Source organism: Crocodylus siamensis, chromosome 3, assembly GCF_052110815.1.
Source record: "Crocodylus siamensis isolate JL-2025a chromosome 3, ASM5211081v1, whole genome shotgun sequence".
Taxonomy (NCBI): domain Eukaryota; kingdom Metazoa; phylum Chordata; order Crocodylia; family Crocodylidae; genus Crocodylus; species Crocodylus siamensis.
In genome coordinates, this window is record NC_143397.1 from 181,444,690 (window position 1) to 181,459,074 (window position 14,385).

Here is a 14,385-nt window from a genome sequence, read left to right on the forward strand (position 1 = left end):
CTGCACTTAGGCAGTAGAAACCAGCAGCACACTTACAGAATGGGAAACCCCCTTCTTGAGAGCACGGAGGCAGAAAGGGATCTTGGAGTCATTACTGACTCCAAGATGAACATGGGCTGACAATGCGAGGTCATGGTCGGCAGGGCTAACTGGACCTTGTCGTGCATCCACAGGTGCATCTTAAGTAGAGCCAGGGAGGTGATCCTCCCCCTCTATGCGACGCTGGTCAGGCCACAGCTGGAGTACTGCATCCAGTTCTGTGGGCCCCACTTCAGGAGGGATGTGGACAACACTGAAAGGGTCCAGAGGAGGGCCACCCGCATGATCCGGGGACTACAGGGCAGACCCTACACTGAAAGACTGCGGGACCTAAACTTGTTCAGCCTTCACAAGAGAAGGCTGAGGAGGGACCTGGTGACCGTCTATAAACTCACTAGGGGGGACCAGAAGGGTTTAGGGGAGACACTGTTTCCCCTAGCGCCCCCTGGCATGACAAGGAACAATGGACACAAATTATTAGAGAGCAGATTTAGATTAGACATCCGCAAGAACTACTTCACAGTTAGGGTGGCTAGGAGCTGGAACCAGCTTCCTAGGGAAATGGTGCTGGCTCCTACCCTGGGGGTCTGTAAGAAGAGGCTTGATGACTACCTGGCTGGACTCATTTGAGTCCAGTCTTTTCTCCCGCCCAGGCGGGGGGTCGGACTTGAAGATCTACAAGGTCCCTTCCGACCCTACTTCTATGATTCTATGAAAATCATAAGAGTTTTTTTGCTTCATACTTATTCTTCAGTTGGTGCTGCATTCTGGCAGGATAATTTGAGTAAGAAGAAAGAGCCATATCATGTTCCACCTACTGGGCATCTAAGACAGTGGTTTTCAAACTTTTTAACCTGAGCCCCCCTTTGAGGTACAATTGTTCGTATGCCCCCCTCCCCTGTCCGCCACTGCTGCCATCACCATGGCTGGGCAAGAACTGGGCAAAAAGGAGTGTGGGAGGATGTGTGTTGCCCACTGCGGGCTCAAGGCTCCCCACCGTGCTGCCTTTCCCTCGGGAGCCCCACGCTGGCTGTGCACCCCTGCCCACCCAGCAGCATCAGGGGGGCACAACTCCACACCACCACCACACCCGCTACTGCTGGGTGGGCAGGGAGTACTTTGCCATGTTGGTGTATAAATTGTCTCACACTGTCAAGATCAAAGTTTATGGTATAATACCATCTCCTGTACGGTGCAAGTGAGAGAACTAAAAAGACAAATGGTTTTAAAATAAATTCTCTGAATGAGATTGTACTCTTGTACTATAAAATGAGAAACTATAAGTTTCAATGGACCCTTTGGGAAGAGTCAGTGTATAGGATGAGAATCCTGAAGGATTTGTAAAATTCCCTGAAGGATTCTGGAGAGAATACATGCTTACAATTTGCATTTACAACTGTAGTATGAAATAACTAAATATGAATTATTCATTGACAGCATTACTGTTATACAATGTGATTTGCTTTTTGTTAACACACACTTTATTTTACTAAAACGAGTGGACACTTCACTATTTTCCTCCTAATGGAATCTTTCACTAGCTGGCTCAATCGGGATTCTCCAGTGTTTTGAAATCACATTAAAAAGGAATACTTAGTATAACTGAAGAGTGCTTCAGAACACAGGGGAAATCTAGAGAGCAAACTGGTTGGTGAGGAGGTAATGATTTGTTCCATAAAAAATACTATGTTAAGAGAAATTTATGGTTGCATGGTTAAGCACTCAGAAGTCAGAAAATGCCATAGTTAACACTGTTTTTGAAACCTTAACACTGCCCCCTTGTGCATATGCATCATGATAGTCTTCAGTTACAACATTACAGACTGAAAAATAGCAGATACCATTTTTTCCAACAGCCTCAAGTATATACACATCACATCTTGTACTTCTCTGTGCCAGTTAGGTGGACTTCATGAAAATCTTATATTCAAGGCAACAGTGAATGAGATAATTATACATTTTAAGAGATATAAACTTGTAGTGCAGCTCAAAAGGTGATATTTTTAAAACTCAATCATTTGGAAAAAATTGGCTAGATACTACCAAGATTGAGTGTGTACGTTATGAGTGAGGGAAGTGCTCCTTTCAAATGACATACAATGGATAAATACAATGATCAGATAAGGGCTATATTATGGCATTTAATTATTGCATTAACATATCTTTTGCTTTGGCATAGCTTCCTGACCTTTTCAGTTGTTCTGAGACACAAATTCTACAGTTCTTTGAAAGGTATATTATATTCTCCCACAACCATTCGTCTCCTACAGATGGCCAAGCTATTCTCATTTTCTTTATAGCAAGATGCCCCCAGAGGTTATAACAGAAATGATCATACAGGGTGCCTACAGACATTAAGGGGCCCTGCTCTAACTCACGGCACTTTACCCCATGAGTTGGGTCAGGGGACCTGCAAGGCAAAGGGGCTCCATTTTGCCTTACCCCCTGCCCTCCAGCTGCTGCTAGGCCAAATCCAGCTGGTAGCTGCCTGCCTGTTCCTCCATCCCCCTCATCCCCCTGCTGACAGGCTTGGGGGCAGGGCTTGGCTGGTGCTCACTGGTGTGAAAAATGAACCCTGGAGGGAACACAAGTTCCCTAAGGCGCTGTCCTTTAGAGAGGTGCTTGCTCTTCATCTAATACCTGATCTGACAAGGGTTAATTTTTCACGCTATTGGACAGTTTAAAAGTACTCTGCAGCTATGCACATGTGTTGTGTCATGGCTGCAGAACACTTTCAGGGGCCCAACTGCACAAAAAAATGTAACTTTTGTAAATGCCCACACTCTTCGCTATAGTTGAAGACTACCATATTGCAACCTGTTTTTTGAGGCTCTCTTGTACAGCAATCTGAATATGTTGTGACTGCTCTACTCAAATTAAGAAATGTGCTATGATGGATCTAAATATGAAAACAAATAACACAATCAGTTCAGTAGCCCTTGCTGTATTGATTTACTTTGATATTATATGCATTTCACATTGGTTTTACATTTTTCAGTTTGCAATGCGCTTTCAGATTTCAGTGTTGATAACGTGTAGCTACGTGAAAAAAATTGCTAAGGGGAAGCTGGAGCAGCCATTTATATATATATATATATATATATATATATATATATATATATAATTTTTTTTTTCCCGTGAAAAATTGCCCCAAAATGTTTGTGACACTTGAAGTTTGAAAAAAAATATTTTTTCAATTATGATATAATTCTTGTATAAATTATAAGAACGAGGCAAAAAACTCTATGATTTTGTCTCCCCTTCCCTCTTTTTTAAGTTTTTACCCATGAGAAAACTGGTAGCACCAGAAAAAAGGAAGACAGAAGAAGAGAGAAGTAAAATGTAAACAATGGATGTTTTTTCTACATTGAAAAAGCAAACAGTTAATGGTTAAAAAAGCAAAAGGTTTATGGCCCATCTTCGTTCACATTCATATTTAAAAATGAATTGACATGTGAGGAGACATGAATACATCTCTTGGGGTTACTGCTTTGGTCTATTTGCACTTTCAGGAAAACAACTATGGCCATGTACAGGTGTTCTGTTTCTACCCGGAGAATTGAGGAACTGAGTTACCACTGCCCTCCCTGAGCAACTCAGGGTCCAAAGGATGCTGGTCTGGAGAAGTAGAAGGAAACACTGCTCTGCTGTTCCTTCCCCTTTGAAGACTTTCCCTATCCTTCCCCAGATCAGGGTGACCCCATTCTGGGAAAGGCATAGGGAGCCTTCCCCTGCCACTCTATGCCCCCCAGGCACCAGGAGTGGAGCAGGTACTGCTCCCCATATCCCAGTTTGGAGAAGGTACAGGGAGCAGAGGAGAGGGGCCAGCTGCAGGCTGAAACACCTGTACTGCCTGTATGTTTTCTTGTTCTGCTTTGTAAGGTAACTAGAACACTGATGCATTTAAGCCAACATTTTGAAAAATGGACATTGATTTCTGGTGCTTTGGTTTTGAAACTGGTAGGGCCTTGTTTTTAAAAGGGATGAGATCTTTTTGCTCCTATTGTTTTATTTCTATATAAAAAGACTGTTTCTATCTCTCTCTATTTCAGCAGGCCTGAGAAATAATTTGTTTCTCATTGTTATATGCCTGAAAGATTTTGAACCTTCTTCTCAAATTACAGCATAAAGCTAACAAACCAGCATGCCCTAATAAATATCAGATAACACCACGTCAGGAAAAAACCCTCCTCAGTCTAATGCCACAAAGCAAGGAACATTGCTACTTTAAAATATAACAAAAACAAAACAAGAATCTAGTCCATCTTAGCAGAATGCTAAATATATGCAATAGTGACCAAAGAGAGAAATATTCAGCTGAGTGAGCCTTCTTAGTCCATTAATGACACCTGAAAAAGTAGATTGTTGCCTGCAAAAGCTCATTCCTCTCTGAACCAGTTAGTCTGTAAGGGTGCCTATACAGATGAAGGGGACCTGATGGTGGGAGTCTATTATAGGCCTCCCCACCAAGAACAGGAGAGCGACCAGGCATTCTACAATGAACTGGCTGAAGCAGCCAGTACTAAAGATTTGATTATCATGGGTGACTTCATCTACCCTGACATCTGTTGCGAAGATCGCTCAGGCAGCTCCAGCCGATCGACCAACTTCTTGGTGACTATAGACAACCTGTTCTTGACACAGGCTGTGGGGGGCCAACTAGGAATAAAGCCACTCTGGACTTGGTGCTGGCCAAAGAGGAAGACATGGTAAGTGATCTGAAGATTGAAGGTGCTCTGGGTGACAGCAATCATGATCTGAACAGATTCACAATCTACTGAAAAGCTGGAAACTCTATCAGCAGAACAGAAGTCCTAGACTTCAGACAGGCAGACTTTGGTAAACTCAGGAATCTAGTTGGAAATGCCCTTCACAACCAACAACTGGACAACTTGGGAGCTCATGAAGGATGGCACTTCCTCAAGGAGGCTATTCTTACTGCTCAAAAAGAGGCCATTCCCATGTGACCAAAAAAAGGGACAGGGGCCAAGAGACCTGCTTGGCTCAACAGAGACATTAGGGAACTTCTCAAAAAGAAAAACGAAACGTACATGCAATGGAAAAATGGATCCAGATCCAGAGAAGAGTACGCTCATGCAGCCAGGGTCTGCAGACATGAGACAAGGGAAGCTAAGGCATTCATGAAAATAAAGCTGGTGACCGATATTAAAGATAACAAAAAATCCTTCTATAAGTACATAGGGAGCAAGAAAGAAAATGAAGCTCTGTGGCACCCCTACTGAACACAGAGGGGAAGCCCACAGTTGACCCCCGTGAAAAGGCAGAGCTCCTTAACAATTACTTCACATTAGTTTTCCTGAAATCAGGTGAGAACTGGTCACCAGACCAAGGGTGCAGGGAATACAGCAATGATAGCAGTTCTCATAAAATCAGCCCAGAACAGGTGAAGACACTCTTAGATCATTTGGACGTTTTCAAGTTGGCTGGTCCAGATGACCTTCACCTGAGAGTGCCGAAAGAGCTGGTTGAGCTCATAGCGGTGCCTCTAGGAAGGCTGTTCGAGGAGTTGTGGAACTCAGTTGTCCCTAAAAAAGATGAACGTGGTTCCTATCTTTAAGAAGGGAAAGAGGAACGACCCTGCCAACTACAAACTGGTTATTCTGACTTCGGTCCTGGAGGAGATCTTTGAACAAATGGTCAAGGAGGCCATCAACCACAAGCTTGCATCTGGTCAGGTACTGAAAGCAACAGCATAGCTTTGTAGAGGGGAGGTCATGCCAAACAAACCTGGTGTCCTTTTATGACCAGGTAACTAACCACCTGGACATGGGACAGGAGGTGGATGTCATCTACCTAGATTTCAGAAAGGCATTTGATACTGATTCCAATTAAATCCTCTCAGATAAGTTGGAGAGTACTGGCCTAGACCAGGCTACAGTGAGGTGGATTGGAAACTGGCTCAGTGGCCGATCCCAACGAGCTGTAATTGATGGGGTGGCCTCATCCTGGAAGGTAATCTCCAGTGGTGTACCCTGGGTGTCAGTGCTTGGATCCGTGCTCTTTAGTATCTTTATTAATGACATGGATAAGGGAGTGAAAAATTCAATGATTAAGTTTGTGGATGATACCAAGCTGTGGGGACAAGCGGGTATATCGAAGGACAGGTCAAGGATTCAAGAGGACCTTGACAGGCTGGTCCTATGGGCTGAACAGAACCATATGAGGTTCAACAGGAACAAATGCTGGGTCCTTCATCTGCGTAGGAAGAACCCTCACCATATCTATACAATGGGTGGTGGTCCACTGGTTGTCACTGCATCTGAAAGGGACCTGGAGGTGTCAACTGACCAGAGGACAAATATGAGCCACCAGTGTGACAAAGTTGCCAACAGAGCAAATAGAACTCTAGCGTGCATCAGCAGGTGCGTTGTCTGCAGATCCAGAGTGGTGCTCCTCCCCTCTATTCGGTGTTGGTGAGGCCACAGCTGGAGTACTGTGTTCAGTTTTAAGCACCACACTTCAAGAAGGATGTGGACAAGCTCAAAAGGGTGTAGAGAAGGGCCTCCCACATGATCAAAGGCCTGGGGGACAGGCCCTATGAAGAGTGACTTCAGGATCTGGGTTTGTCAGCCTGAGCAAAAGAAGGTTGAGAGGTGACTTGATAGCCGCCTACAAATATGTCAAGGGAGAACACCAGGATCTAGGAGAACAACTTTTCAGAAAAGCCCTCCTTGGGAACACGCAGACCAATGGACACAAGCTAGTTGAGGAAAAGTTTCAGCTAGGCATAAGGAAAGCTTCTTTTCTGTACAGGTAACTAGAATCTGGAACACACTTCCAGCAGAGGTGGTGCAGTTGCCATCTCTGGCGGTCTTTAAGAGGAGGCTGGACAAATACATCACTGAGCTCGTTTGAGCCCAATTACCTCCTGCCCATGGCAGGGGACTAAACTTGAGGATCTTACAGGTCCCTTCTGGTCCTTCTTTCGATGATTCTGTGATGATTTTCACCATTTAAAGTGTTCTAAAGCCATCACTTAATACACATGGGTGACTTAAAAACATTTTTAAAATGGCAGAAGTTGCCTTAATTAAACCTTGTTGTATGTGTTTTAAATGTAAGGAGAACTGTAGTAGTGCATCTCAACCTACCTAGTTTGCCTTATTGCACATTTATTTAACTGGGGTTTCCCCGTGGCCTCAAGCTGCATTGTCCAATGTCTGGCACTCCCTAGCTCAGGGGCAAGCAATTATTTTGGGTGGAGGGCTGCTTACTGAGTTTTGGCAAGCTGTCAAGGGCCACATGGGTAGCCCCACCCCCTGGTCACTATCTTGCGACCAGAAGTCCCACCCCCTAACCCCTGACCTTTGCCACCAGAAGTCCCTCCCCTTGCCCCTAGAAGTACTCCTTTCAGCAAGGGGTTTTGCCATCTCAGAACCAGAAAAATACCAAATTAGACTCTAAAAAGTGTTCATCTACAACATTCATTAATTTGATTTAAACAATATTTTTGTCCTGATTTACATGCGTTTGTGTAGTGTACGCAGAGGTGACTGCACAGTAGCTTAAAATTAAGTCTTATTCTTGTATATTGTGGGGGTGGGTATAGGTTTGTGGGGGCTGTGGGTGTGGATGGGTATGGGGAGAGGGTGGCTGGGGTTTGTGTATGGCAGTGTGAGGGGAGGTGTAGGCGCATGTATATGGAGGGGTATGCATGTGGGACTCACTCTAAGAACACACATGCACGCACGCACACACACACACACACACACACACACACACACACTGCCCCTGTGCTTGCCGACACACACACCCCTACCAATGCGGTCCCATGCTCCGTGGTCCAGGGATGCAGCCGGGAGCCACAGCCATGTGGTGCTGGAGCAGGGCGGGGGCAGGAAAGCAAGGAACTGGCTGGGGCTGGGTGGGGCTGGGCTGCTCAAGCCTGCAAGCCTGCTGAGGGCTCCCTCTGGGTCCTACTGCCCCTGTCTCCAGCTAGCTTTGACAGGGAACTAGGGCAAATAAATATTAATTTATTAAATTGTTTAGGGGCTCCACGGGCTGGTTAGAATGGCCTGGCGGACCGGATCCACCCCACGGGCCATATTTTGCCCGCCCCTGCCCTAGCTCCTACTCTACAGAACTACAGCAAGGCACAAAACTTGCACCAAGCCATGGAACATCTATTACATTTTAAGGCCCTACATCTAAAATGCTTTAAGTAAAGTGCAAAAGTTATAGTGCCTTTGAAAATGCCTGCTCTGCACACGTACAGGCACCCTAAAGGCACATACAAACATTAAATTTAGACCAGTCTATGTGAACGCAGATCAATCTAAATCTGTAACTGTACAGAAGTTCAGCACACACACAACAATCTAAAAATGCATAAGCAGCCTAAGATGGACCTCGTGCAAGGTACGCTCAATTGATTTAAGTTAGACTTACATATCAAACTTGTGTAATGTTCCTAAGATGCCGCCTTGCCCTATCTTCTGTGTGATTTTCAATAAAATTGATAGGGTTCTGACATACAGAACATTTCCTCACATTCTGGAATTGATCAGATGCATGACCCCACAATCAGGCCAAGGCTAAACCAGTTGCTAGAGAGAGACACTTGTCCATTACCTGCAGGCCATGGGAGGAGCAGGAACACAGATTCTAGACTTCAGTCTGAATGCCTTGCTCTCCTAGCACCATCTGAGCACATCCCTATGAGATTCCATTCTCCCACCACCCTAACAAAACAAGAAACACAAGAAAACAAGACTGCAGTCAGTTCCTGCTGCCTTGATTCCCTCTGTCACTGACCTCCCTCCTACTCAGGTTTGCAAACTCTATGTTGCCTATTACCTCCCCACATTTCCCTATAAAAGGAAGCTGCCAATGAATCTTATCTGTTTGCCATCCATGTTTGCTCCCTCCCAGCTAACCCCTGCTTCCTACTTTGGACATCTCTTCCCTTGAGCAGCCTCTTTTCTGGCCTCCCTGACTCTCATACACCTCAGACCACCTTGAGTGCAGCTACAAAAAAACCTTCTTTCCCCAACATTCTGGTTCTTCAGATCTCTGCACTGCCCTCCTTGTGTCCCCTACATCAAGGCCAGACTTCTGCTTGCATTCTTCACAGTAATGTAAGTAGGAACAGGCAAGCAGGGCACCAGGTCTGGGCACCAATTTAGAGGCGGAACAATATTGGCAGCTACCACCACCACTGCTGCCTTGGGCACAAAAACTGCTTGTTACACTTCTGCATATAACTACATCTCACCCTATTCACTCAGACCTAGTCTTCTTCCTCTTCACATTTGCTAGCCAAGCAAAGCAAAGTGACAACAAGCTAGAATACAGAGTGAGGTACTTAGCCATGCTAGTCTGAAGTCAGGCAGAAGGCAGGGCACTGTGGTACCACACAGATTAACTGATTAGTCTATAAGGTGCCACTCTGCCCTGCAACGTAGGATACAGAGAAACGCCATGTGATGCTGATTTTGGTGAAATCAGAATACCACGGAAGCCTGAACCAGAAGACAATGAAAACTCATAGGTGGCTTGATGCTAGAGGCAGAAGATTCTCTCTGCTGCCAGCTACTGCAGCCTACACCTATCAGAGGCAGTAATTAACTTACGTGTTTGAGAAAATTGTCTGCAGCCCGGACCCTAAGAAAAACCATGGGTAGGGGGGAAGAAGGGCTGTAACATGGAGATTTAGAACATGGGTTGAAGTTGCTGCCCTGTCAGTTACAGATACTGCACTGGGAGGTAGGGAAACTGGAGGTTCTCTAGGTAATCAAATCTTATATTAAGGCTTTTCATAGTGCTGCTTGTGGACCCCAGGCAGAAATTACTCTCAAAACAAAGTCCTTTAATAGGTGCAACTAAAAGGAATCACTGTGTGTTCCAAGAAAGACGCAAACTGAATGTAGTCATGCCACTGCTGATGTAACCCTAAAAAACAAAAAGGTAATGACAAAACCCCCTTATTTACATGGCATTTTTTGCATAATGGAAGAGAAACTAAAAGAGACATTTTAGTTTTAGGATTTTTAAATGATTCACAGTACCCCAAAACATGGTTTAGTTTCCAATAATAACTAATTCACTGGGATTGTACAATGCCTACCAATAAAAAATCTCAGAAACAGAAGAATAAAAAACAAAAGTTAGCATGCTCAGTGCAAGTAAATCCACATAACCAAGGATATTTTTTAAAGATATTTTAGAAGAATATTATATACTCTAAGCCCACCTCCAGACTTTGTATTGCTTGTGGTCTTGAGTGGAAGACAATGAAAAGTCATTTTCTGAAAACAACAATGTAAGAAGGCTGAAAGATACTGATGCAGAAGACTAGTGGTACATCAGGTATCAGAAAATTGTGGAACACATTTCAGTCTCTCTCTTGAAAAGTAATACAGTGCACATGAAGACTCTAAATATTTTTAAAAGTCTGGCTCTGAAAATAATGAATTTTCAAGTGTCATGCCAGACACTCTACAGTAAGTATGTTTTAAAATGTAATACAAAAATCAGTGTTCTAAAGAGAGCAACTACTAAACTTATTTGCTGTATTCTGGTCACATATTAAAAAACTATTCTTCTGAAGCAATTCATAACAGAATATTTAGAATTCAGGAACATATTACAGTTTTTAATGTCACAGTTCATAGCCAAATGCTAAAAACTTCAAAGCGTTAGACGAAGCACTAGTGATCAATGCATACCTTTTCCCCTTTTTGTTTTGGGATTACACGGTCTGTCTCCTTATCACACTTATTACCCAACAGTATTATTTCCACCTCTTCATCTGCTTTCTAATAACAAAGAAAGAAAAACATCATTAACAAGCATAATCAAGTTTAAGGGGGGAAAAAGCTTTTTTCGTTCTACCTTTAACATTTCATGTCCTTGAAAAGAAATACATTTTGCCTAAATTTTTTGAGGGATGAGTTATGCAGTCAGTTATGAAAGTCCACTTAACTAAGGCAGTATTCTAAAAACTAAGGAAACAGCAGAGAGAATAGGAGATACTATGCTCCACCTCTGGCAAGGTTCAAAGCTCATGACCCTGTCTTCTAACAAATACTTGATACTGGGGATTTGTAGGCCTGGAAGTGCCCCACAAGATTGATACGGTATACCAGATGACATATTACTTAGTTCTACTTTCTAGTTGTCATGAGTAGGGACCTACAAAATCCACAATTACACGATTTTTATGGAAACTGCAAATTTGACAAGTCCCCTGTGAAAAAGCCTGGTTCCCACGAAAAAGCACAGGGACTGCAAAAAAGCAGGAAAATGGGGGAGGGGGATGTGAAAAGAGAGCTGCAAACAGAGGTGGAAGCCCTGGCATCCTGAAGTATGGCGGGGGGAGGGAGAGAGAGGCAGTACGACAAGGTTTTTGCAGATTAGAGCTGCAGACCCCCCCATGCCTCTGATTGGATGTGGTACCCACCCCCACCTCCAAACCTAGAGAGTGTCAATCTCCAGGGAGGAGCAGGACTTCTAGGTCCCCTTGGCTAGAGGTGGGAGGGGTAGGGGGATGGGGCTGCTGCATTCTGCTATGAACATGGTGCCAAACACCGCACTGGGGCCATGATATATGGAGGCAGCCTCTGTGACTTAGGTAGGTCCCTAGTTGTGAGTACTGTCAAAATAGTTTTTTATACTGCCTGAGTGGAAGGGATGTAATAAGAATCTCTGGACATTTTTTCCACACTCTATTGTATATTAGGGTGGTAGAATTACACTCAAAGTGTCCGAACTTACGGTGAATCAATTATTCTAAAACATTTTCAAAAAGCTTCTATAAAGTTATTGAAATACCAAAACTGCATTAACTTCAACAAGATCAAGAATCAACCGTTCTATCCTTTGTCTACCATTAGCTGTCCTGCTAACCCAGTTACATATATCATGAGTCTAAAATGAACTGGATGCTCTATAATACTATTATTTTAGGCCTGTCTGTTATAGCTAAAGAAGACTGGAATGATGAGAAAGGAAGTGAAAAGTTCTGTAACAGAATATAGAACCTGCAGACTGACACCATGAAATATGTAATATTTATACATATTTAATGCCACTTCTTATCCCTCAGAGTTAGTGGCCTCAGTCCGGTTCATACTGGGCAGGCATCGACATTAGAAACCGCCCCCACCGTGATACAGTTATACAAGGGGATGAATGAGCATGAAGAATTAATTACCCTTCCAATTCTAGAGGTAATCCAAACAGATCAGGATCAGGAAAACTCACTTTGCTGCAACCAGTACTATACTGTATGTAGCTCTATAGAACATTTCACTCTGCAGACCTGTCACTCTAAATACTTTAACAGACACTAAAGCCACATACAGCCATATCCTTCCACCAGTGTGCACATTCACATACACACACTTAGAGATATACAAAGAAAAATATCCATTAAAGGATGACAGAGCTAATCATCATTTTTAGTATATTTGCACTTTTACAACTAAGTTGCCTCATATGAAAGTACAGCACTAGGCACAATTTATTATTAAGGAATACCATTTCATTTTTTAATCCACTCTCATTTTGGAGTCAGCTAATCTCATTTCATAACTGCAGCTGATGCTCAAGATAATGTAGTATTAAAATGAAGTAAGATCATCATAAGAGTACAAAGTACAGGCCTAAAATAATGAATCAATCTAACCTGGATTAATAGACCAAAATGTTGGCTGTTTCAGAGCGCATTGGAGCTTTACTCATTAAGGTCAATGGTTCTCCTACATAAAATTACATCAGTCCCTAAAATAGGGTATGGTAAATAGACAATTTAATCACATCACATAATCATTTTTTTATTTGAAAGAAGATTTTATGTAGCTAAAGCTTTCCTAAGTGACATTTGACTTTACTTTGAAGAAAAAGGTTAAAAGTAAAGGGTAAAATATACTTTCTTTATGAAAGACATGGAATCCATGTTTTAAATTAGCAAGTTCATTCCCATACCAAAAGGTAAGAATATTTTTTGCACAGGAATACTCTTTCAAAATAACTTTTAAAAGATAAACAACATTAAAAAGCCTTTAAGACAACAATTCCTTCAGAAAAAAAAAATAATTTGATTTTCCTGTTAATATAATTTACTAATAAGTTTGCATTTTGGTAATATGTTCCCTCCATGACTCTCAAAATGTTTTACAAATATGAGAGCTTTTTTGCAGCTTGAAATGTTCATTCAACGTAATTTGACTTTGGACTACTATAGAATATATGTCAGACTGAAATTGCCCCTTCCATTTTCAAGCAATTCATATTGTAGATAATACCTTTGAGACCTTAAGCCAATGTAAATTAGTAGCATTAAAATCTGATCTGACCCCAAGCAGAATCATCAATCCAGTTAAGCTAATTTGCATTTCCTGAGAATAAGAACTGGTAAGTGTTCCAAAACCTCATATAGATTTTATAGACATTAGGGCTGGAAGGGACCTCGGAAGATCATTGAGTCCAGCCCCACGCCCCAGGGACAGGAAGTCAACTAGGGTCAAAAGAATATAATTTTGTGACCCCTCAAAATAATTAAACATGGAAGTAGAAAACCAAAGTCTAAAACTCCCTAAATTTGGAGGGCTGGGGTGCGTTAATGTGGGAAGGAATGGATTCCAAAATAGTTTTTGCTACAAGGGTGATACTGCCATTGTGGATGCAAATACAGCCACCTCTCTGCATCAGAGGGGGAGGGAGGGGATGTGGGAGGTCAAAATATTCTTTATGATTCTTTTCAGTTCCAATTTTCTCATTTTTTTTTTTATCTTTCATTAGTCTAAATTTACTCCAATTTGAAAAGGAAAAGTCATTTCAACCTGTAAAGCAAAAATATCAAAAAGGGACAGCTGGACAATTGCAAAACTTAATTCTTTTCAAGTCAAGAGAGTTTGGCTCCAGTAGATTGTTTTTCTTGCTTTTCTTTTCTTTTATGGCAAAAAATAGTTTATCAAAAATTTCCCACCAGTTCAGCAATGTTTAAGTCATTGTGATCTCTGGCCACAAGGGGGAGCAGCCATAAAGCACGACACAGAGGGCTGATTAGAAGACAAGACTATGAACATGAGAGTTATGATGAGAGATTACTGCATTCTATTAACCAAGCTCTGACATGGACTCCTTCCGAGGTCTTGGTTAATTCATGTTCTACTCTATTTGCAAAATTGTGGCCACCTAATTGGTGCCCCAAACCGATTAAATACATGGCTATGCACTTGGATATGCAAATGACAATTTGAATATGCACGCATCGCAACAAATGAGGTGTACAAATGTGAACTTTCCATGTTTTATCTTTTGAAAGCCAAGATGTTATTCTTCCAATATAATTTTCTCCCTTCATTTTACAGAAATACTACT

The 14,385-nt window shown here is 42.5% G+C and overlaps 1 protein-coding gene across 4 annotated transcripts in view; it reads right to left on the reverse strand.

Moving 5' to 3' along the window:
* The window catches only part of LOC149869195 (ras-related protein Rab-10-like), a 51,720-nt gene that overhangs the window by 14,828 nt on the left and 22,507 nt on the right, over positions 1–14,385 (reverse strand). For all 4 annotated transcript variants that reach the window (XM_090039903.1, XM_090039900.1, XM_090039899.1 and 1 more), the window contains exon 4: positions 10,728–10,817. In XM_090039903.1, coding sequence (XP_089896029.1) covers positions 10,728–10,817 — 90 coding nt within the window. The remainder of the gene's footprint in view (positions 1–10,727; positions 10,818–14,385) is intronic.